At 41.6% G+C, this 21,885-nt stretch overlaps 2 protein-coding genes across 3 annotated transcripts in view; both read right to left on the bottom strand.

Moving 5' to 3' along the window:
- The window catches only part of LOC109403791 (regulator of G-protein signaling 17), a 165,719-nt gene that overhangs the window by 98,896 nt on the left and 44,938 nt on the right, over window positions 1-21,885 (bottom strand). The gene's annotated exons all lie outside the window — the stretch shown is intronic.
- Window positions 553-4,355, bottom strand: LOC134287240 (uncharacterized). Its single transcript, XM_062848912.1, has 2 exons — window positions 3,388-4,355; window positions 553-1,102 (listed from the first exon to the last, which is right to left on the bottom strand). The coding sequence occupies exons 1-2, from the start codon at window positions 4,199-4,201 to the stop codon at window positions 753-755; spliced, it is 1,164 nt and encodes a 387-aa protein (XP_062704896.1). The 5' UTR covers window positions 4,202-4,355; the 3' UTR covers window positions 553-752.

Raw genomic sequence — 21,885 nt, 5'->3', positions numbered from 1 at the left:
AAATGAAGGAAGTGGACGAAAACGGTCGTTTCTTTGTGAATTTAGGTAATAGACAATTGTGTTTACTTGTGGTGCCGGAAATGGGGTCAAAAACCGTAATTGTGTCACGTTCTATTTGAACACAACTTCTATAAATCCGTTACATTCTGGTTCATAATGGCAAAAGCTAACTGCAAACATGTGGAAAAGACATTACAGCTTATCACAGCAATAGTCATCTGCCTCAAAAATGAATGGTCTTTACTCACTCTCTCACTCCTGTTTGCTGTAATTAAACTTTTCATTCCAGTAGGATACTCTTGGAAAAAATCGCTGCAGTATCCTTGGGAGGAATGCTGAAAGAGCCCTTGTTTGAAGCTCGGAAAGAATCCTTAAAAAGATTCATGAAGAATTCCTGAAAGCTTCTCGATAGGAAATACTGCAAGAATAATTTAATGAATCTGGGTGCAATCAGAATCCCGCAAGGAATCAAGAAGGGACCCGGGTAGAGGTCAAGTACTGTCAATCAAAACGTGATAATAGTTTGATCGAGATAAGAGGAAAAAGTGTTATAGTTCATTCGGATTCAGAGAAAATACACTATTTTAGAATACAAATCGGAGGACATCCATTTTACTTCCTGGTCTGGTAAAAAACTGACTCTGACTTTTACTCTACACACTCTGAAGGAATTCTCACATGTTGAGTATATTACACTCTGAAAGTATTTTACTCTAAACAATGCAACATCTTCCCTTTTCACGGAAATTAGTTTAATTCATTACATAGTCCTTATACTTAGCTGGAATTCGAGAAGATCGCTTTGGACGTTCGGTCGTCGGATGGGGTACCCTGACTGGATCAACTGGTGGACATTGCGGTGAAGAGACCGCCTCGAAGTTACTTTGATCTGGAAGCCGCGTTGCCAGTGTTTCGGGATGAGAAGGTTGCATTTCAGAACCCTCGGGTTGTACAACGTTGAGTTGTCCGTTGTCTATCTCGGGTATCGGTCGTGACGGTTCTGCCGGAGCCGGATCGGGATCTTTATTCGTCAACGGTTGAACTGGTTCATTGCGAGGCTTCACGTTCACGGCGTCACGTCTGTAGCTAACATCACCAACGTCTACTAAATACGAACGATCATTTAGCTTCTTGTTTAACACCCCCGGCGTCCACAATTTAGAGGTGTCCGGTCGCAATTGTACATAGACAGGAGATCCAATCTGAAGACTTGGAAGATGCCGAGTTCGACGATCGTACTGATATTTAATCTTCTGGCGGTTTTGGATAATTGAATCGGGTACTGCATCTACTACCTTAGGCAACAGGTTGGTCACCGGGATCGGGATACCGCAACGGATGCTGCGAGAGAATAGTCTGTTGGCAGGGCTACTTCCTATTTTGTTTGGAATGTTTCTCCAATGTTGCAAGACAAACCAAAGATCCTGTCCTGATTCTTTCGCCTTCTTAATCAGGTGTTTTGAGATCTTTACCGCAGCCTCAGACTTGCCGTTGGCCTGTTGGTGGTACGGCGCAGAGGTTGTGTGCTTGAAACCCCAGGATTTAGAGAACGCCACCATCTCCTCGTTGACAAAGTTTGCCCCATTGTCTGTGACGATGAGTTGAGGAGTACCATGGCGAGCGAAATTACGTTTGCAAGCCTCTATTACCGAGTGGGGAGTCATGTCCTTGAGAATATCTAACTCGAAATAATCAGAATAGTGGTCAACTGTGACCAAAAACTTCCGTTGTTTTCCCTGGAACTCCTGGAAAAATACATCCATAGAAGCTAATTGGAATGGATGAACAGGGATTGCATGGCTTCTCATCTCTGGTTTCGGCTGGGATGCTCCAAATTTCGCACACACAGAACATCCTTAATCTGATTGCTCATTCCGGGCCAGAAGACGTTAGCCCTGGCCATCTTCAATGTCGATTCAATACCAGAGTGACTCACGTGCAGTTTCTCTATCAGTTGTTTATGAAGAGACTGTGGAACTACCAGCTGATCGTTTCGAAATACCATGCCGTCTTGCGTAGACAGGTCAAACCGGTGCTTGAAGAACGGCTTAACTGCCGCGGGGACACGGTCGATCCTCTCCGGCCATCCTTGCCGGATATAGAGTACCACGGTTTGCAATACTCTGTCTTGAGCTGTTTCCTCTGCAATTTCGTTGATGCGGTCGTCTGCGATGTTGAGATAACTGCCAAGATTAATATCCTCTAGCTCGGTGAAGATTCGATAGATATCCAGTTTTTTGTACTCGGTGTGATTCGCTGCTTGATCCTCTGGTGCCCTGGAGATAGCATCGACAACAACGTTATTCTTACCCGTGACGAACTGAAGCTGGATGCTGTAACGCTGGAGATTTAGCAACATATGCTGTAGTCGTTTTGGCGCTTTCAGGAGAGGTTTTTGAAACACGTTTATCAAAGGCTTATGGTCCGTTTTGACGATGGTTCTAGGGTTACCGATAATCAGCTGATCGAACTTGAGGCACGCAAACAGTACAGCCAAAAGCTCCTTTTCAAGTTGGGCATATTTTTTCTCTGTTGCTGTTAGGGTACGAGAAGCGTAACCGATGACCTTGTCCTCCTGATACACTGCCACACCAAGGCCATAGCTGCTGGCGTCACATTCGATCCATAAAGGCTTTTTTACGTCATAGTAGCCCAAGGTTTTGACATCTACTACTAAGGCTTTGACTTTTTGGAACTCCTGTTCTTCAACCGGACCCCAGGACCACGGGATCTTTTCCGAAATCAGTTTTCGCAGCGTGTTAAAGTTGGTACTTAGATTAGGTATAAACCTACTCAGGTAGTTGACCATACCAACAAATCTTTGCAACTGTTTACGATCGACTGGAGAGGGGAAGTTCTTTATTGCGGAGATCTTAGATTCGTCTGCACGAAGACCTTCATCCGAGAGGACATGTCCGAAAAACTTAACGGAAGGCTGGCACAGGTTAAGTTTTGATCGATTCAGTTTGACATTGTGCATCTGTAGTCGAGCAAACAAATTTCGTAAACGTTGGTTATGGTCTTCAGCGGCTTCTTGTACTGTATCTCCACAGCCAAAAATCAAGAGGTCATCCGCTAAACATTCAATTCCTTCCAGGCCCGCAATAACTTCGCGAAGTTTTGTTTGGAATATTTCCGGCGCCGAAGAAATTCCGAAAGGTAGCCTGGCCCAACGATAGCGGCCGTACGGTGTCCAAAAGGTGGTGAGTAGGCTACTTGCTTCGTCCAAACCGACATGCCAAAACCCCTTTCTTGTATCAACCGTCGAGAATACTTTGGCTCTTCCAAGTTCAGGCAAGACTTCGTCCAACGTGACAAATTGCAAATTTGGACGTTTTAACGCTTTATTGAGGGGAATTGGATCTAAGCAGATTCGGAAGGACTCACCTGAAGAAGAACGATTTACGAGTAAGATGTTGCTGACCCAATCGGTGTGACGGGATTCCTTGATGATGATTCCATCCTGTTCGAGTTTGTCTAGTCCAGCTCGAAGTTTCCCTCGAAGCGCAATAGGGATCCTTCGTGGCTGCTGAATCTGCGGGGGCACAGCAGGGTCGATCTCGAGCGAAACGTCTCCTTCAATTTTTCCATACCCTTTAAACACACTGCCATATTCTTCTGCGATACGATATGCTTCAACGCGGTACACTTTCAGGGGATCTTCTCTGTCGCCTTCCGCCCCAGATGACAATAACGAAACCGAGTTGCAAAATTTGACCAATTTCAGCGCATCACACACTTTTGCCGAAAGCAGTGGACGATGATCCACGTCCACTACTTGAAACACCAGCTTAAACTTTTGGTTTTTATGACGGCAAGGCACTTTCACTTCCCCCAGCAGTGGAATCGATCCTCCACCGAAACTTTGGAGCTTGAACTTCGAAGGAAGCAACGCTGGCTCGTTTTCTCCACAAAGTTTGCGGAGCCAGTTCAATCCGATTAGGCTCGTATTTGCACCGGTGTCAAGCTCACATTTCACTTTCTTCCAACCGCCGTTGAATCTCAAATGCACATCAGCCAGTACATGTCCCCCTCGAGAAGAGTTGTTGTAAATCTTTCCGATTTCCCTCTCGTAATCTGAATCATCGTATTCCGATCTCTCTCCTGAATCACTGCTTCTACTGTATTCTTCCTCTTCATCCTTCACTTCCTTGATATGCTTCTTCTTTTTCTTCCTTGCTTCCTCAGATTTACGACACATTTTCTCAAAATGGTTTTTTCCCTTGCATCTTCTACACTTTTCCCCAAGGGCAGGGCAAGCACCTTTCACAAACAAGTGTCGTCCTCCACAAAATTTGCACTTTTTTAATTCTTTTTCTTTGGACTGTACTTTGTTCACTTCACCCACTGTGTCACTCGCACACTGAACGAAAACCCCATCCCGAAATCGACTGATTTGTCCGACCATCCAGTCCAAATTACCAAAATCGTGTTTTCGAATGACGAATCAGTCATACGGCAATCATCCCAAAAAACGGATGACGATCATCTTATTCGCGTATGAGTTGACGCACGCTATGTGAATGAATATTAGTTGCAGAGCGAAGGCCACACAGATGCACCGAATTTATTCATCGATAGCGTAACAAGTTCCTTGATCGTGACACCCGGGACATTGACGTTTTTTCTTCGCATGTCCTATCCTGGACATGTCATATTTTTTGAAAAGGGTGCCCGCAAGGGTACTCTAGCTACTAACACATATTTTTTTAGAAAAAGATAGCGGTGACATTATTGATATCAATCGCTAAAAAACAAAGTTGCTCGACCATATGGTCGACATTCTATTCTCATATCGCTGTCATCCGTTTTTAAGATGACATCATTCGGTCGGTAGACCATACGGTTTCCGACCGAATGTCGTTAAGGGGCGTGATCGTATCGCCTCTCAGTCGATCTTGGGCGGGGGCTTTCGTTCAGTGCAAGCTCCTGGATTCGGCGAGCAGACACTTCTTCCAGCCGACACTCGTCAATGGCTTTGTCAAGAGTAATATCTTTAATCGTGATCAGCTTTTTACGAATGTGTGGCCATTTGTTAGCGGTCACCACTTTGTAAACCACAAACTTGTCTTCAAGGTCCCCCAGCTGGCAAGGTTTCACTAACACTTTCAACTTGGTTAAAAACTCTTCGATCGATTCACTTTCTTGTTTCGCGGAAAGAAACTCCAAAAGATCCAGATTTGCATTGCGCGGACGGATAACTTTCGCTTTAATCGCGGCCAATGCATTCTCCGGAGAGAGCCGCTGTTCTTCAGTCAGTTGAAAGTTAAAATACTTTTTCAACGCGTCAAAACCAATAATCGAGAGCAAAACACTGACTTTCTTCGGACCGTCTGCCTCCGGCCACTGGTCCATTCCGATGGCGCGTGCATAATTATGCCAGTTTCGTTCGAAGAAATCATAATTCTCATTCATATCTCCCTCCAGCTGCAACGGGGGAGGCTGAGGGACAGGCTGCGATGATGAAACGCAGCGTGCCGCTGGCTGCAGCTCTGCCATTCGGTGCATCATAGATGCGAAGATTTGATTTTGTTGTTGAAGTAGTGCTTTTAATTCCTCCATCTTGCTTGATACCCCTTTACATTAATGCACCAATACACTCGCAGCCGCGCAATGACCGACGAATCCCGTTACGATTCTACCGCTATCGTGTGAAGCGTTCGAGACAAAGGTTACGGCGGCCTTTGTTCAATCGAAAATGACTCGCACTACCGGGAAACTCGCGATTTTTTCTGCAGGTTTGCAAATTACAGGCACACCAGATTCGAATTTTCTTCTGACACCATGTTATAGTTCATTCGGATTCAGAGAAAATACACTATTTTAGAATACAAATCGGAGGACATCCATTTTACTTCCTGGTCTGGTAAAAAACTGACTCTGACTTTTACTCTACACACTCTGAAGGAATTCTCACATGTTGAGTATATTACACTCTGAAAGTATTTTACTCTAAACAATGCAACAAAAAGTACCGAAAATAATAATAATTTGTTCTTGAACCTTCCGACTAATAGCAAAATTTGATATTTGAAGATCAATCAAATAGCTCACTGCTTCTTACCAGATCTTACCAAGAGCTAAATGTGCTATGAGGACGATGCTCCAGGAGTAAATTTGAGATATTATTTTCAGTATTTTTACCTCTTATCTCAAACAAACAAATACCGCTTTTAAGCGTTTTTCCTCTGCTCGGGGAATGACGAAAAAAAGTCCTGGGATGTTTCCCTGGAGAAATCCCAGAGCAAATCCCTAAAGAAACATTATAGGATTCTAAATATATTACAGGAATGCCTGACAAGATTCCAGGGAAAATCCCCGAAGAAATCCCTAGAAAAACCCGGAGTAATCCCTGGATTAATCACGGGAGGAAACTCTCAAAGAATCTCGAGAGGAATCCCTAACGCAAATCTAGTATAAAACCCTGAAGAAATCACAAAAGTTGCCTGAAACAATCGCGGAAGAAATCAGTGAAGGAAATCCTGAAAAAATCCTGGAGGAAGAATAACTGAATAAATCTCGGGAGCAATCCTTGAAGAAATCCCAAACGGAAAACCCTAGGAAAAAATCCCTGGTGGAATCCCGGAAGAAATGCTTGAAGATACCTGAGCAAAATACGTGAATCGCTAATCGTGAAAAAATCGCTAACAAAATTCCGCAGCAAATCTCCGAAAAAACTCTAAAGGGATCTCGAAAGAAACCCTAGAAGAAAAATCCCTGAAAATAACTCGGGAGGAATCCCTGAAAAACTATTGAGAGGTTCGGGATATTGCTTTAAAAATGGGGAATTAGAATCCCGTAAAAAAAATCAGGGAGGAATCCCGGAAGAATAGAGTAATCTCGGGAGAAACCCCTGAAGAAACTTGGGAGGACTCAGTGAAAAAATCTCTGACGAAATTTCAGGGGGAAATACCCGAAGAAATGAATGTAAGAATCCTGGAACGAACCCTGTCAGAGACACAGAAAGAATCTCTTAAAGAGTCTTATGAGGAATCTCTAGCGAAAATCTAGGAGAAGTTCCGAAAGTAATATCTGAAAGAAACACACGGAAACATCATTGAAGGAATTTCAGGAAAAATCCCTCAAAAAATCTTGGTAGGAATCTCTAACAGAAATCTTTAAAAGTATCCTGGTAGGAATCCCTGATGGATTCCTGAGAGCAATACTTAAATATACACGAGAGAAATAAGTAAAGCAATCGCTAAAAGAATTCTGCTGGAAATCCCCGAAGGAATCTTTTGAAGAATCTTGAAGGTATTCCGGAAGAAATCTCGTATAAAAATCTCGGTAGGAAGCCCTAACGAAAACCTTGGAGATATTCATGAAAAAATCCCGGAAGTAATACCTGAAATTATCCCGGAAGAAATCAGTGAAGGAAACCTTGGAGGAATTTCGCCAAAAAAAAAGGCCTGAATGAATCGCTGGAAGAATCGATGATGGAAATCCGGAAAGAGTCACTGCAGGAATTTCTGAAAGAATCTCGGAGAAATCACCTAGGAATACCGGAAAATCTCTGAAAAAACCTGGAATAAATCCGTAAAAAAAAACAAAACAATGTAAGAGTTCCGGAAGGCCTGCCAATAGAAATTTCTGAAAATACCGGGACAAATCCATCAAGTAATCCAGAGATAAATCCCTGATGATAACCCAGCAGAAATGTCTGACCAATAAATATCCATGAAAATAATTCTCTGAAAGCATATCGAGATAAACATCCTTAGGAATCTCAGGAAGAAACTCCGAAGGAATCTTAGGATAAATCCCTGAAGGAATCTTAAGAGCAAATCCTTAAGGAATTCCAGAAGAAATTCCTCAAAGAGTCACGAAAACAATAACGGCGAAATTTCCGGGAGAAAAATCTTTAGGAATCCCAAGAGATATAAAGAATCAATCGCTGCAGGATTCCCAGGAAAAATCCCTAAACAAATCCCAGAAGAAATCTCAGGAGGAATCAATAAAAGAATATTGGGAGTGTCCCCTAGTGAAACCAAAGAAATATCAACAGGAATTCCTGACTGAAGGAGCAATCTCTTGGCAAAACCCTACACCAGTGAACACCAAATAATTTTGTAAAATATTCTGTAAAATTCAAATACATGATTCTTGCGTGCTAGATATTGAACCTGCAAATTGGATCTAGCTAAAAATGCGCACCGGGATGCCAAGCGGCATTCCGCCCACCGTCCCCTGATGAAATTCAATTTTGGACTTCAGAAAGGGGTAGGCTGAGGATCATTGCCGCACAAATTTCAACGAAAGAATCCGGAAAAAATCCCAGAAGAAATTCCTAAAAATCTGGAAGAAATCTCTCCAAAAACCCTGTTAGAAATGTCTGATGGAATTCCTGGTAGTAGCCCGGAAGGAATCTCCGGGAAAAGTCTGGAGAAAGACCCTTTCGAAATACCGGGAGGAATCTTGAGAAGAATCTCTGCATGAATTCCTGGAAAATCATTAGAAGATTACTAAAAAGATCTTCAGAAAGAATCCCGAGGTGACCACCGGGACGAACTCCAGGAGAGATATTGTGGTTAATCCTAAGAAGATTTTCGAAAGGAATTACGATATTAATCCTTGTAGGTTTCCCAAGACGAACATCAGGAGAAATCGTTGAATATGTTCATAGATCATAGAATCCCTGCCACAAGGCCTCCATTATGTGTGAACAAAATAAATTTCATCAGTACTGGTCAAGGAACAAAACGTCAAAAACCAAAAAGTAGAATTCCGAAACGGTGAGTGCCAAAATGTCGAAAACAAGTAATCCTATAAACAAATAGTGATTTCTATTATACGAAATAAATATAAGAACGTTTAAATTTCCATTTCATTTGGTACGATTTTACACAAAAGGATTGTTAACAAGCTCCATACTGCAGACTACCTGTGAATCTGATGGTGAATTGAATTCAAAGCGGTGGAGGTTACAGCGAACTCGATGAGATATTTGCGGTCGTGTACAAGTCATTTGGTATGGAATTGATTGAGTTATAGCGGAAATGCCCAAAATATCGGCCACCGCTCAAGTGGTCCGCTACCATATCTTGCGTTTAGTAAAATATTTTTTTTTTGTATGAATAGAATTCGACACATAATCAGGTCAGTTACTCGTCAATAAAAAATGAAACGATTTCTTTATGGTATGGCATAGTTATGCGAAAAATGTGTTTCTAGGTGTTTTGATAGAATTTTTGGACTTTTTAGATTAAGAATTTGTAGTAACAGGAAGAATCTCAAAGCCTCTTGATGTCGGAGAATCGTTATTCTATAGTAGTTCGAGTATTTCACTTGAATAAACAATAAACTACTAATGCTTCTTGCCGAAAGGAACATTGTTAAAACATCGACAGTGCACTAAGGGGATTCAGGTGGCCAAAAATCGAAAATTGACTTTATTCAATTTGATATTTAGATTCGGTAGTTGAAAGTAGACCACTTGGACCAGCAAATCCTAGAATATTAGTTTGCTAAGCCATAAACTTATAAAGATATTGGATTAAATCTATCAAATGCGATTTGGTAAAACGAAATATTTTGCATGAGTCTTTAATTTAGATGGTAATTTACCAATTGATCCTTTGATTGCTTAAAAATATATTTCCATGCTTAATGATTTGCAGTCAAAAAGCCCAAAATCGCATATTTTGCACTACGAATTGAGGTATAGCTCAAAATTGAGACATGCTGAAGCAAATCTGAGCCCAGATTTAGATTCAGCGGCCCAAAATCTGTCAGAGGCACGTAAGTTTGCTCTTGTGACAAAAAAATGTTGCGCTGTGTAATCAGTTATTACTAACCAAAAATGTAAAATTTTTGATTATATATCTTCAGCAGCGTTGCAGTGTTTACCGACTCGAAGTAACCACTCTAAAATCACAATGCAAGGCTTTAAAATCTCTAAACTCGTGGTGCACGATCTTTGTCCTATTCTGTTCAAGTTGGGACAAACCTATGTCACATTGGGTATAATGTCGCAACAAATTCAGGTTGCGACATTGTCGTTATTGTTGCACGATGGATGAATTTTGATTCACTGGTTTTTGCAAAATATTTATGATAATGCAGTTGACGAGTTTATTAAGTAACACTATGCATTAGGATTAAAAATAAATAAATAAAATAAATTACAACTTCTGCAAAATTCATCAACGACAGAGTCTGGCAACAAGCCTTTTCCGATTTATTTTTTCCAAACTCAAACTGAACGAAACCCACTGCGCAGCCGCCACCTGTTCCACAGCAAATTCTGTTCTCGGAACAAATCTTCGGGAAAACTCGGTCACATGGAGTCTGTTAGCACATAGGTAGAACACTATCTGCAATAGGAACCCGCTGTCAGTGTGGTAGTTCAATCAGCCCGCCATCCAGTCAGTGGGTAGCGTCAACATTACCAGAGCTCAGAGCGGCAATAAAGGGAGTACGTAGCGCTCCCGATTCCAGACCACAACTCGGCTGGCACCGTTCCGCCGCACCATCGTCGTGCATAATACGCTACGTGTCCCACCAGAGCGGATTTCTATCTGACAATGAGTTTGCCACCAATGGCTCTCCAGCCAGCTGTAAATTTCTCACTCTATAGAGCACATATGTGGTTTTGCCGAGGAGTGTTAGTGGGTAAGTAGATGGGGGGAACAGATGTGGGATGCGCCATTTGAGATACTTACATGGTTAAATAATATTGTTGGGAGGACTGAAAGTCTCTATAATAAAGTCAAATCAATCAATCAATATTGTTGGAGCCAATCTCAACTTACAAATAGTGACTCTCTGCAACATTCCAAACGCTGCGAGTATCGGAATTTTTTTAAAAACTTTTGAACGCTAGTTTAATTGTTCCTGCAGTTCGAGCTCGTATGAAGTTGATCATCAATATTAACCCTCTAATACCCAAATTTTTGATTTTGATCTAAATATAATTTTTCGTCATCTAAAATCGATTTAAACATGTTTTGGAAGATGATTCTTTTTAATTATCGATTTCGTGAATTTCAGTTTTTGATTTTTCTAATTTTTATTTTTGAACATCCCCACACTTTTATATTTTTCCTGGAAGCCAATTTGGGGAACGGATTTTTGGAGATGAAAACATTTTGAGATTTTATGATTATTGTTAAAATATTATTATTTAAATTTTTTTCACAGAAAATTTTATTTTCCGTGTAATTTTAAGGAAAATAATTTTAGAGTGTATTCGATTCCATTAAACTACTAAACAAGGATAGAATGATTTGGGAAAAATTTATAATATGTTAATTGTAGGGATTTAATACAAAACAAACAATAACTTCTAAAAGGTGCCTAAAACATCAGTTTTTCAATGATTTAAAAAAAATGTAAATACGCTTTCAAATACACCAAAAACCATTTTGAGATATACAGAACAGCCCAAAATATCAGCCAAAAATATAAAAAAATGATTTCCCACGAAACAAAAATGACAAAAATGCTCAAACTATACCCCGTCTAAAGGCGGGATTGGGTATTAGAGGGTTAACTTCTTTTCTCGGTCGGCCTAGGGTTCAAATATTACGTAATGCAAAATTCGAGAATTTTAGACCCCCTCCCTCCCCCACGTAATAACTTTTGTATGGAAAATTTTAGAATTGTGTATGAAGCGTAACATAGCGCTAGACCCCATCTTTCCCCCCTTAGCTTTACGTAATATTTGAACCAACCCCTAGGTGTCAGCTGGGTAGTGTTGGTAGCGATTGTCTCAATTGGTTAAGATTAACACTACGGACCTCCTGTTCCGGTGGTAAAAGTCAACTAAACAGGTGACCTCTAATTCATGGTGTGATGCGGCTATATGATAATCGTACCTAGAAATGAATGGTTAGAGGGATCTAATAGAAACCTAACCGCTAACGGAGCCTGTGCAGTACCAGTACGTCCTCCACAGTATTTTGCCCTTACAGCGCTAACCGGAGCAATAGCGCAGTGGACCTTGTGTTTCTTCGAGACAATCAGCTGCCCTTCTTTAGTTTCAAATTTGAGCCTAAATAAGGGCGGGATTATAAAGATGTTATTATTTAGTTTAAATTGATACCTATATGGTTTCGCATTATGCGATTTACACAGTGTATGCTGTGCATTCTCGCCTTTGGCGTTTTTCAATCGATACCAATCTGGTTTTATTACTGCTGTTCTTTGTTGTGCTGTGATTGTAGAGTATGATCTTGCTTAGTTTGGGTAGTGGCTACGGTTAGGATAGTTCAGATCAATCTTCCATTGTACAGTCGCGGTCATGCCTCGAGCCAGTGTACTTATCAACAACACCATCGTTGCAACACTCGTCTCTGAATTAACCACCAGTGATGCATGTGCTATCACAATCTCAACAGGATATAGGGTATCGGGATGCTTCGTTGGCATAGCCCCCTAGTTCGGCCTATCTCATCGTTAACCAAAAACTGAAACAAACACGCATAACTGGATATCGGAAAAGCTATGCGGCAAACAACTGTACCATTTCGTTGCAATTTTAGCACTTTTGAGCATTAAAAATGAATGAAAATGTCACTTTGTTTAGCTTTTGTAGACGCCATGATTCTTCGGCTTAGTGGGTAGTCTATACACATGATCATAAATGGCATGATTCTGGAACATTTCGAACTGACTTTTCAATAACTGAACATTTGATGTGACGGTCAAAGACGCTATTTTGAACTTGTATATTTGTTTTCAACGAATAATAAATATTTTACAAGTTGAATGTGGGCCGAATATTGAGGACATTTTCTTCACTATGTACCCAAATCTTGGCCCATCAGTAAAGTGACGTCAACAACACCGATAAAGTGACGTCAACAACATTGCTTGCGTAAGAACCAGAAAGAACAAACAGGAAGAAAGATTTTGTGTACGGTGACTGTAAAAATATAACATAATAATAGGGTTGAGTTGTTTTCGTTAATAAATTAAAAACGAACTTAAGTTTAAGTAATTTATTTACAGTTTTTTGAAAATTTGGCTCCAAAAATGCAATGTACAAGTAAGATTGGTGAACAAAGAGATAATAATTCAGCAGAAATATTTAAAAAATGAGATAATAAGTGGTTCTAGTGCATGGAAGGCAATAGGCCAACGTTGTATCCACTAATAGGCCAATTTTTGTACCATAGACCAACGTTGCATACCATCGCATCGAGTCTTTTCAACTTAATAAAGTAAATTTTTGAATATTTACGTTAGTTTACTTCCAATTGGGGAAACATGCATTACCTAGAGTGTGTAATAAGGTCAACATATTATTTCTAGTGCTATTAATTCATGAGTTATGGTCAAAATTGTCAATGCGGCTTGCAAATTAGGCCAAGGAATGGTACATATACCCTACGTCTATTATTCGGTATATTTAACGCATGATGTTGGCAGTGATGCTAATGCTCACCTTATCATTGGGGCAGCTCAGACATTAACTTGAGAGGCTCCAGTTTGAAGGAGTACTTATGTAGTAAGAACTTGGATTACTTACCGCTCAACCTTCATGGTATCTGCTAAAGAGGAAGTGCGGAGGAAGAAGCGATGATCAAATAAAGAATCTTTATTTGATCATCGCTACACTTCCTTCGCAAACTTTGTGTTTAAGGAATCCTAGGTCAACCAACTGGGATCTCTTTACTGATTTGTTTGCAACCAAATTTCATGGATACTCACCATCTATTGACATTCCAAGTGATTTAGATGATGGCGTTGATACTACAACGGCCTTCATCATGGAAGCTTTTGTAGAAGCTTACCATCTGCGGTCTGTTAAGACCAAAAGAGGAACCCCTTGGTGGAACTCTGATCTGGCCACGCTCAAAAAATAATGTAGAAAGAGTAGGAACAGATGATGTTCGGCTGGATCGGAGACTTTCAGGTCGGCTCGTAAAACCTACAGGAATGTTCTCCGGTCTGCTGAACATTTGTACAAATATTTCCAGTTTGAGTAAAGTCAGTCGGCTAAACAAAATTCTTGCGAAATCTAAGGATTTCTAAGTGAACGAACTTCGTTTGCCAAATGGCGATTTCACTTCCTCTAATGAGGAAGTTCTAGAATGCTTATTCAGCACACACTTCCCACGATGTGTGGATATTACATCTTCGAATGAACCTGATGTCTTTTCTTGTAGTTATGATTCTCTGGCTTCGGCGTGGAGTATTGCAACTATAGAATCGATTGAGTGGGCACTAAACAATGTTACTCCTTTTAAATCTCCTGGGGCAGATAGGATTTATCCTGTTTTGCTTCAGAAGAAATTTGATTATTTCAAACATTTTTTGAAAAAAAAAGTTGTTTGCAGTTTTGCTACAAACTTAAATTTTGGTGGAATATTACTGTGAAGTTTATTTCAAAAGTGGGTCGTGTGTCGTATGAAGAAGCAAAGAGTTTCAGACCTATCAGTTTGACCTCTTCTGTTCTGAAATGCTTAGAACGCATTTTGGATCAATAGATCCGTCATGTTCATCTGGCCAATGTGCCTCTTCATGTGAACCAACATTCCTACTAATTTGGTAAGTCCACACAATGTTATGTACACAAGGTTGTTTACGATATCGACAAGGCATTCGCTCAAGCAATTCTGCTTGAGTGTTTTCTTAGATATCGAGGGTGCCTTTGACAACGTGCCTTTTGATGTCACCTTTCGATATTGTCATATTGGAAGTCGCACGAAGTCATGGTACATCTCCAATGATTTCCAATTGCATTCACCAAATGCTCAAAAACCGACATCTCTCCTCGACATTGCGTCAAGCAGCAATTAGGGAATTGAGTGTTTGTGGATGCCCCCAAGGGGGAGACTTGCACCAACTTTTGAGGAATTTCGTAGCAGATTCGCTATTGAGGCAACTCAATAACAGCTGTTTTTCTTGTTATGATTTTGCCGTCGACTATCTAACATTGTTAGTCGGTATGTGTATCAGCACCCTTTCCGACATGATGCGAAGCTCTCTTCAGGCAGTTGAGGGTTGGTGTCGCCAATATGACCTTCCGGTAAATCCGAGTAAAACATCTATTGTCAATAAAAAGAAAATCGGGTTAAGTACGGTTCCTTTGAATTCCACTAAGAATTTGCATCCTTTGACAGATACGTAAGGAACCGTACTTAACCCGATTTTCTTTTTATTTACAGATATTCCCCTAACAAGCCCAGGTTAATCATCATCTATTGTCATTTTCACGGAAAGGCGAAACCGTAATGCGTCTCTTTGGTTCAGAAATCAATGTGAATCGATGTCCAGAAAAGCTTGGAATCAAAAATAACTCGAACGTACTTTACCTGTTCATAAAGTAAGTTGGAGGTAATATTGTTTCCAAACTTTCCTAAACACCTTACATTGAAGTTTAGAAAGCTTGTATGGTCTTCGGGCAATGCCAGCGTACCTTTTGTACGACTAGGGGTCTAAAACACAAGTATATCAAATGGATTTACACAACTGTTGTTCGGCCAATATTGACTAATATTGGATGTCTTGTGTGGTGGCAGAAGGTCGTAGTAAGAATGATCCAATCAAAATTAGGCCATCTTCAAAGGATGGAGATGTCTGGAGCGTTCTCTTCAACTCCCACGGCAGCGCTTGAAGTTCCCACGGCAGCGCAAGAAGCGATGGGGATCACGATCGGGTGACATTGTTCGTAGGAAAAAGTTTGGAAAAAGTGAAAATGACGCGTGTTTGGGGTAGTTGTGATGGGGATCGCGATCGGGTTGCATTGTTTGGCAGAAAAAACGAAAAGTGACGCGTGTTTATGGCAGTTGCGATGAAAATCTCGGTCGCGTTGCATTGTTCGAAGGAAAAAGTGAAACGTGACACGTGTTTGGGGCTGGTGCACATTGTCCTTCCTCGTGAAGTGATAAAAATGGACGCATACTTCGTAGCAAACAGTATTGCAGAAAATTGAAGGAGTCACGGAGTAGTTGCGGTCATCCGACGACATGGAACTGGGTGAGATCATTCCGAGTTTTTTTTTTCTTTACATACTAGAAGAAGTTGAGGTAATTTCGCCAATGCGTTTTCATGAGGACTCCTGGAGTCTGTAATATCTGCAAACTAATCTTTAATTCTGGTGCAGGCTTCATATTGAAGAGATAAAAATGTTAGGAGAAAGTGATTGCAGTTCACAACAATCATTGAGCAAATTTAAAATAATTGGCTTAATTACCTCAACGGCTGTCGATCACAGGTAACACATGGGACTACTCTTAGTAAAATATCTAAGTTTGGAAGTTTATTCTCCGTATACTTTAAGTTTAATACTGTGGGAAACGCGCGTCTATTTCCGTGAGTCAGTCGGTTATCTCGGTAGGGAGATGGGGACGCGAATATTGAATGTGAAATCAGAAGCGTGCGATAACTTTCGTGGGAAAGTCGGTTATAGAACGATCGTTGACGTATGTGCATTACCCTTACTATCGCGACCAAAAAATCATAATACGGATGAAGACCGTGTCGTGTATTTTCATATAGTTGGTGGATCATATCATCTACCAAATGTGGCTCCAAGATCCATACCTCACCCTACCCTACTAACAAATACTCCTTCCCGTAACAACTGTGGGGATGCTGTAGATTCCACGGTTTCTAGTAACAACGGTTGTCGAACTAACATTCCTTCCCCTTTCTCGATAACCGTAAGGATGTGGTCGGCGCCGTTATTGACATTAAAATATTGAATTATCGAATTGTGCACATTGAGAGTCTGTAGCTAGTCCCAAGCACCATTCATTGGACATCTGTGTAACTTCGATTGTTCTGGTCAATCACGGAGTAGCAACTACGATGTGTACGGTTATCTTTGCTTTGCTTACCGTCTAGGAGTACTGGGTATACTAGAGGAAACTCCCATCCCTGTGAATCGCAGATCAACACACACCTCGTTGTTTCCACTTTTGATGGATTAGGGCAAAGTTGTCCTTGCGAGAAGTTTTTCAGCAGACGGTATCTTATGTTACACTGAAAGCTTCCTTCTCAAAAGCCGAGCTGGTGCTGGTGTTCATTCTCGTGAGCTAAGGCTAAATCAGTCTTACTCACTTGATACACACTGCACCGTGTACTCAAATCGTCGAACTCAAATCGAGGAGCAATTCAGCAAACGCTGTTCACCTTGTATGGGTATCTGACCATTCTTCCATTGCTGAAAATGAATTAGTTGATGAGTTTGCTTGCACTGGAGAATCACATACCTTTATTGGCACTGAGCCAGCTTTATTGCGGTATCGAAATGCTGGGTCAAGCTTTAGATTCACACCTGGGCTGCCACTCAACACACACACAATATTGGAATAGTTTGGTATCATGTCGTTAAATAAAACTGTGTTGTACTGAGCCATCTCCAGGGGCGACGAAGTGTCTAACTCATCTGTCCAAGCAGAATTGCAGCATGCTGGTCAAAGCATTGACTGGCCACTGCTGACTCAGTTATCACATGGCGAATATTCAGCAAGCTGATTCATTTGTATGTGATAGCTGTGAATCCGATTATGAAACTTCGTAGCATTTGATATGTGTTTTGCACAACTGCGTTGCCGAGTACTCGGGTAACACTTATTAAGTCAAATTGACTTCAGAAACCTGAATGTTCAGGATGTTCTGTTGTTCTTAACCCGCTGGGGTAAGGAGCTATAGGCTCTCTTCTCTTTCAAGGCCCTGTTTCGTTGCGACATTTGCAGATTGACAAGAATTACTGAACCGTTGAATGCAATGGAAGATCTGAACGCTGGTCTGCTCAAAAGCAAACAAAGTTGGAATGCTTTGGTACAGGCATGGGCGTGCGCAGGATGTGTGGAGGTTGGAGGTCTTGAAATGAACCCTTCTCCTGATGCGCACGGGTCTGGGTCTAGGAGACAACAAGCCGCAACTTTTATGTTTTGCTTTTCTCGAACGCCTCCACGTTTTATCCCACAGATCGCGGTCGTCCACCCACACTTGATCTAGAACTTTCGAACAACTTGTTGGACATGACTAAGCTGGTCGCAGTGATTGAACTTTCATCGGATCACTCTGCGCTAATCTTCATGGTAAGCATCTATGTACCAGTCATACACATGTGCACAATTAAGTAAAAACTGTAACCTTAGGTAGCGCTCAAAATATTAACACTTTAGAGTTTCTGTTGAGAATCTGCGTAGATGCGGATTCATTCAATAGGGAAGTTCTGAACTTCAATAGCGCCCTACAATTCCCACGATTCTAGAGAGCACTCGCAGACTGATTGCCGAAACAAATGACGGCGCACTCTGAACAACGATCAAGACACACTTTGAAGAATCTCAAATGCACTAGAAACCGAGCACCGTATAATCAAACCCGGTCATCTTGTATGGAAATGGTTAGCGGCCTTTTTGTTTTTCCTAACTTTGTACAAAATTCATAGACAAAAAAAAATTGAATAAAAAAAGCTACGATACCAAACCAGTACCTTTTTTTTTTAACGATACCATTTACCCCAATGTCACTAATTTCGTGACAAAGAAAACGGAGCGCTACTGCTACATCTGTTGGGCGAGAAATTTCCTTCCCACTTGACGGCGGCCGAGAGAAAAGTATGTGTGTGTGTGTATCATGGGAAAAGCGAAAGACAAATTGTTTCGCGAGTGGTTTTTCCTCACCGCCAGCCAGCAGCAACGATTTGTTGATTACCTACTGGTACCAATCGAGTGAGAGTCCAACCACCACGCGCCGTGTGTCATTGCTGATGGTGATGGTTTCGATGATGATGACGATGCAAAGATGATGATCACACTGTCATCATCTCGCGCATTGATGTTGGCTACTGCCAGTCGAATCATTCAAGAGTGTATTGGAGAGAAGAACACCTCTGCCAGGCAGGAGATGAGAAGAAAACCAATTCATTCATACGGATCGCCGGAGAAGCTTTGCGCCCGAGAAGATAGGAATAAGTGGGCGATGATGGGCGGTGAGGAAAATTTTACGGAATTCATCAGCAAACAGCATCTACCTAGCTCTCACACTATCGGCGCGCTACAATCTACTACGGATCTTTCTGTCAACTAGCAAATAGCTCTCGTTTACGGTTCTATGGTAGGCTCATTATCCACCTATCCACCCAACTACGGTCTTCCATCGCATCATCGGCACCCGCTTTTGAATAAAGGCCATTTTTTTTTCGTTCCTTGCTCAAAGCTGGCTGATATGATGTGCTGCGGTGGAAGCTAAAGAAAATTGAGATAGGTTCCCATGGAAGGATGCTGTTGATGGTGGGCCGACGGCGGCGATGGATGGTGTGTGCCAAGTATTGATTGATAAAAGAAAGCGGTCGGTCGCTCGGTGCGCTCTGGGATTTTCGGTGTCGATGCCGTGGAGCAGTCCTTGCATGGATTTTTTTTTCTTTATGCTCGCTGCCATGGCGGGTGTATAATGATAACAGGGCATCGGTCATGTTTGTGCACAGGTTTATCGAAAGGGTCGCGCTGAACTTATTCGAAGAATTTTGTGTTTCAATGAAGAACAAGGATAATAGGACACGTATCTGATCGTATAGTATCTAGCCATGTTAAAATATTCATGACAATCGGTTTAAAATTGACTGAGTTATAGCAGCAAGTGCCCAAAATAGTTGCTCCTGCTCAAATGGTCCCAGGCCCTATCAAGATTACAATTACTGTTGATTGTCCTGGGCACAAAACAGTAAACACTTCAGCCCAAAAGTTGATACAGAGTCTATCTAGTGAGTAAGACGTGCAGCCTTAGCTCACAAAAGTAGAACCTAGCACCCGCTCGACCTTCGAGAAGGATGCCACCAGTACAACATACGGTGATATCTGAAATTCTTCTCTTCAGATAACCAGATACCCCCTTTTCTCGAGAATTTAATGGCAATAAGACAGGCCAAAGCGGCCTTTACAGTTAGCCTAGTGGTAAAGGCTATGGATCACCAATCCGGATTCTCGTTCCGGTCGGGAAAATTTTCTCGACTCCCCTGTCATGGTGTATCATTGTACTTGCCTCACAATATACAAATTCATGCAATGGCAGGCAAAGAAATCCCTTCAATTAATAACTGTGGAAGTGCACAAAAGAACACTAAGTTGAAGCGAGGCAGGCCAAGTCCCAGCGGCCATGTAGAGCCATAAAGAAGAAGACACGCCAAGTTCCAGTGGGAACGTAAAGCTACAAAGAAGAAGTAAGTCTGGAGGAAATCCGGGAAGAATTTTTGGAGAGATCCTAGGAGAAAATCCTGTATAAATTGCTGGAACAATCCTTGGAAAAATTACTGAAGAAATCCCTGGATGAATTCCTGGAGGAATCCCTGGAGAAATCCCTAGAGGAACTATGAAAGAAATCCCTTGAGAAATCTTTTGAAAAATTCCTGAAGAAATTCCCAGAGGAATTTCAGAAAGAATTCCCAGAGAAATTTCAGAAGAAATTCCTGGAGGGAATCATCATTGGAGGAATTCCTGGAGGAATCCTTTGAGGTATTCCTGGAGAAATCGCTGTAGGCATCCCTGGAGCAGTCCCTAGAGAAGTTCTTAAAAAATGAAGAAATTGCAGGATTAGTTGCTAGCGGGATTCCTAAGGAAATTTCTGGAAGACTTAAAGAGGAATCCTTGCAGAAATTCCAGAAGGAATCTCTAGAGGAATGCATGGAGGAATATCTGGAGAAATTTCTGGAGGAATTCCAAGAGAAATTTCTAGAGCAGTCCCAAGAGGAACTCCAGAAAAATCCCTGAGGAAGAAATCCCTGAAGAAATTCTGGAGGAATCCCTGGGAAAATTCATGGAGGAATACCTGGAATATTTTTCGAAGGAATTCCTGGCGCATTTCTGAAGAAATTCCTGAAGGAATTGCTGAGGAATTCCTGAAGGAATTGTTGAAGGAACTCCTGAAGGAATTGATGTAGGAATTGTTGTAGGAGTTCCTGAAAGAATTGTTGATCCCTGGAGGAATTCTTGAAGGAATGAAGGAATTTCTGCGGAAGACCCTGGAAAAATTTGTGGATGAAATCCTAGAGGAATGCCTGGAGGAATACCTAGAGAAATCCCTTAAGGAATTCCTGGAGGAATCTTTAAAAGAACTCCTCGAGAAACTCTTGGAGAAACTCCTGGGATAACTCTTGAGGAAATGCCTGCAAGAATTCCTGGAGTAATGCCTGGAGGAACTCCTGTAGGTGTTCCTGTAGGAATTCCTGGTGGAATTTTTGCAGGAATCTCTGAAGGAATTCTTGAAGAAATTTTCGGAGGAATGCCTGTATGAATACCGAGGGGAATTCCTGGGGAATTTCTGGAGGAATCCCTAGAGGGTTTCCTGGAGGATTTCTTCGAGAAATTCTCAGAGAAATTGCTGTAGAAGTTTCTGGAAGAATTCCTTAATTTCCTCCGGGCATCCAGGCATGATGAAATCCTGGCGGAATGCCTTGAACAATGCCTTGAGGGAATGCCTAAAGTAATTTCTGAAGGAATGCCTGGAGGAATTCCTAGAGGAATCCCTGGGGAAATCTCTATGGAAATCTCTTAAGCAATTCCAGGTATTTCTGGAGGAATTCCTGAAGACATTCTCTTCTTCATGGCTCGACGTCCCAACTGGGACTTGGCCTGCCTCGCTTCAACTTAGTGTTCTTTGAGCACTTCCACAGTTATTAATTGAAGGGCTTTCATTGCCTGCCATTGCATGAATTCGTATATTGTGAGGCAAGAACACTGGAACGGGAATCGAACCCGCCGTCTCCGGATTGGCGATCCATAGCCTTAACCATTAGGCTAACTGGAGACCCCCTGAAGACATGTCTGTAGGAATTCCTAGAGAAATCTCTAGAGAAATTCCTGGATAAATCTCTAGAAGAATTGCTGGATCAATCACTGTAGGATTTCCTGGCACGAGGAATCCCTTCATGAATTCTCGAAGGAATCTCTGAAGAAACTCTTGGCGGAATCCCTGGAGAAATTCTTG

The sequence above is a fragment of the Aedes albopictus genome, chromosome 2 (assembly GCF_035046485.1).
Source record: "Aedes albopictus strain Foshan chromosome 2, AalbF5, whole genome shotgun sequence".
NCBI lineage: Eukaryota > Metazoa > Arthropoda > Insecta > Diptera > Culicidae > Aedes > Aedes albopictus.
The sequence above is the reverse complement of the archived record's forward strand: the minus strand, read 5'-3'. Positions and strand labels throughout refer to the sequence as shown.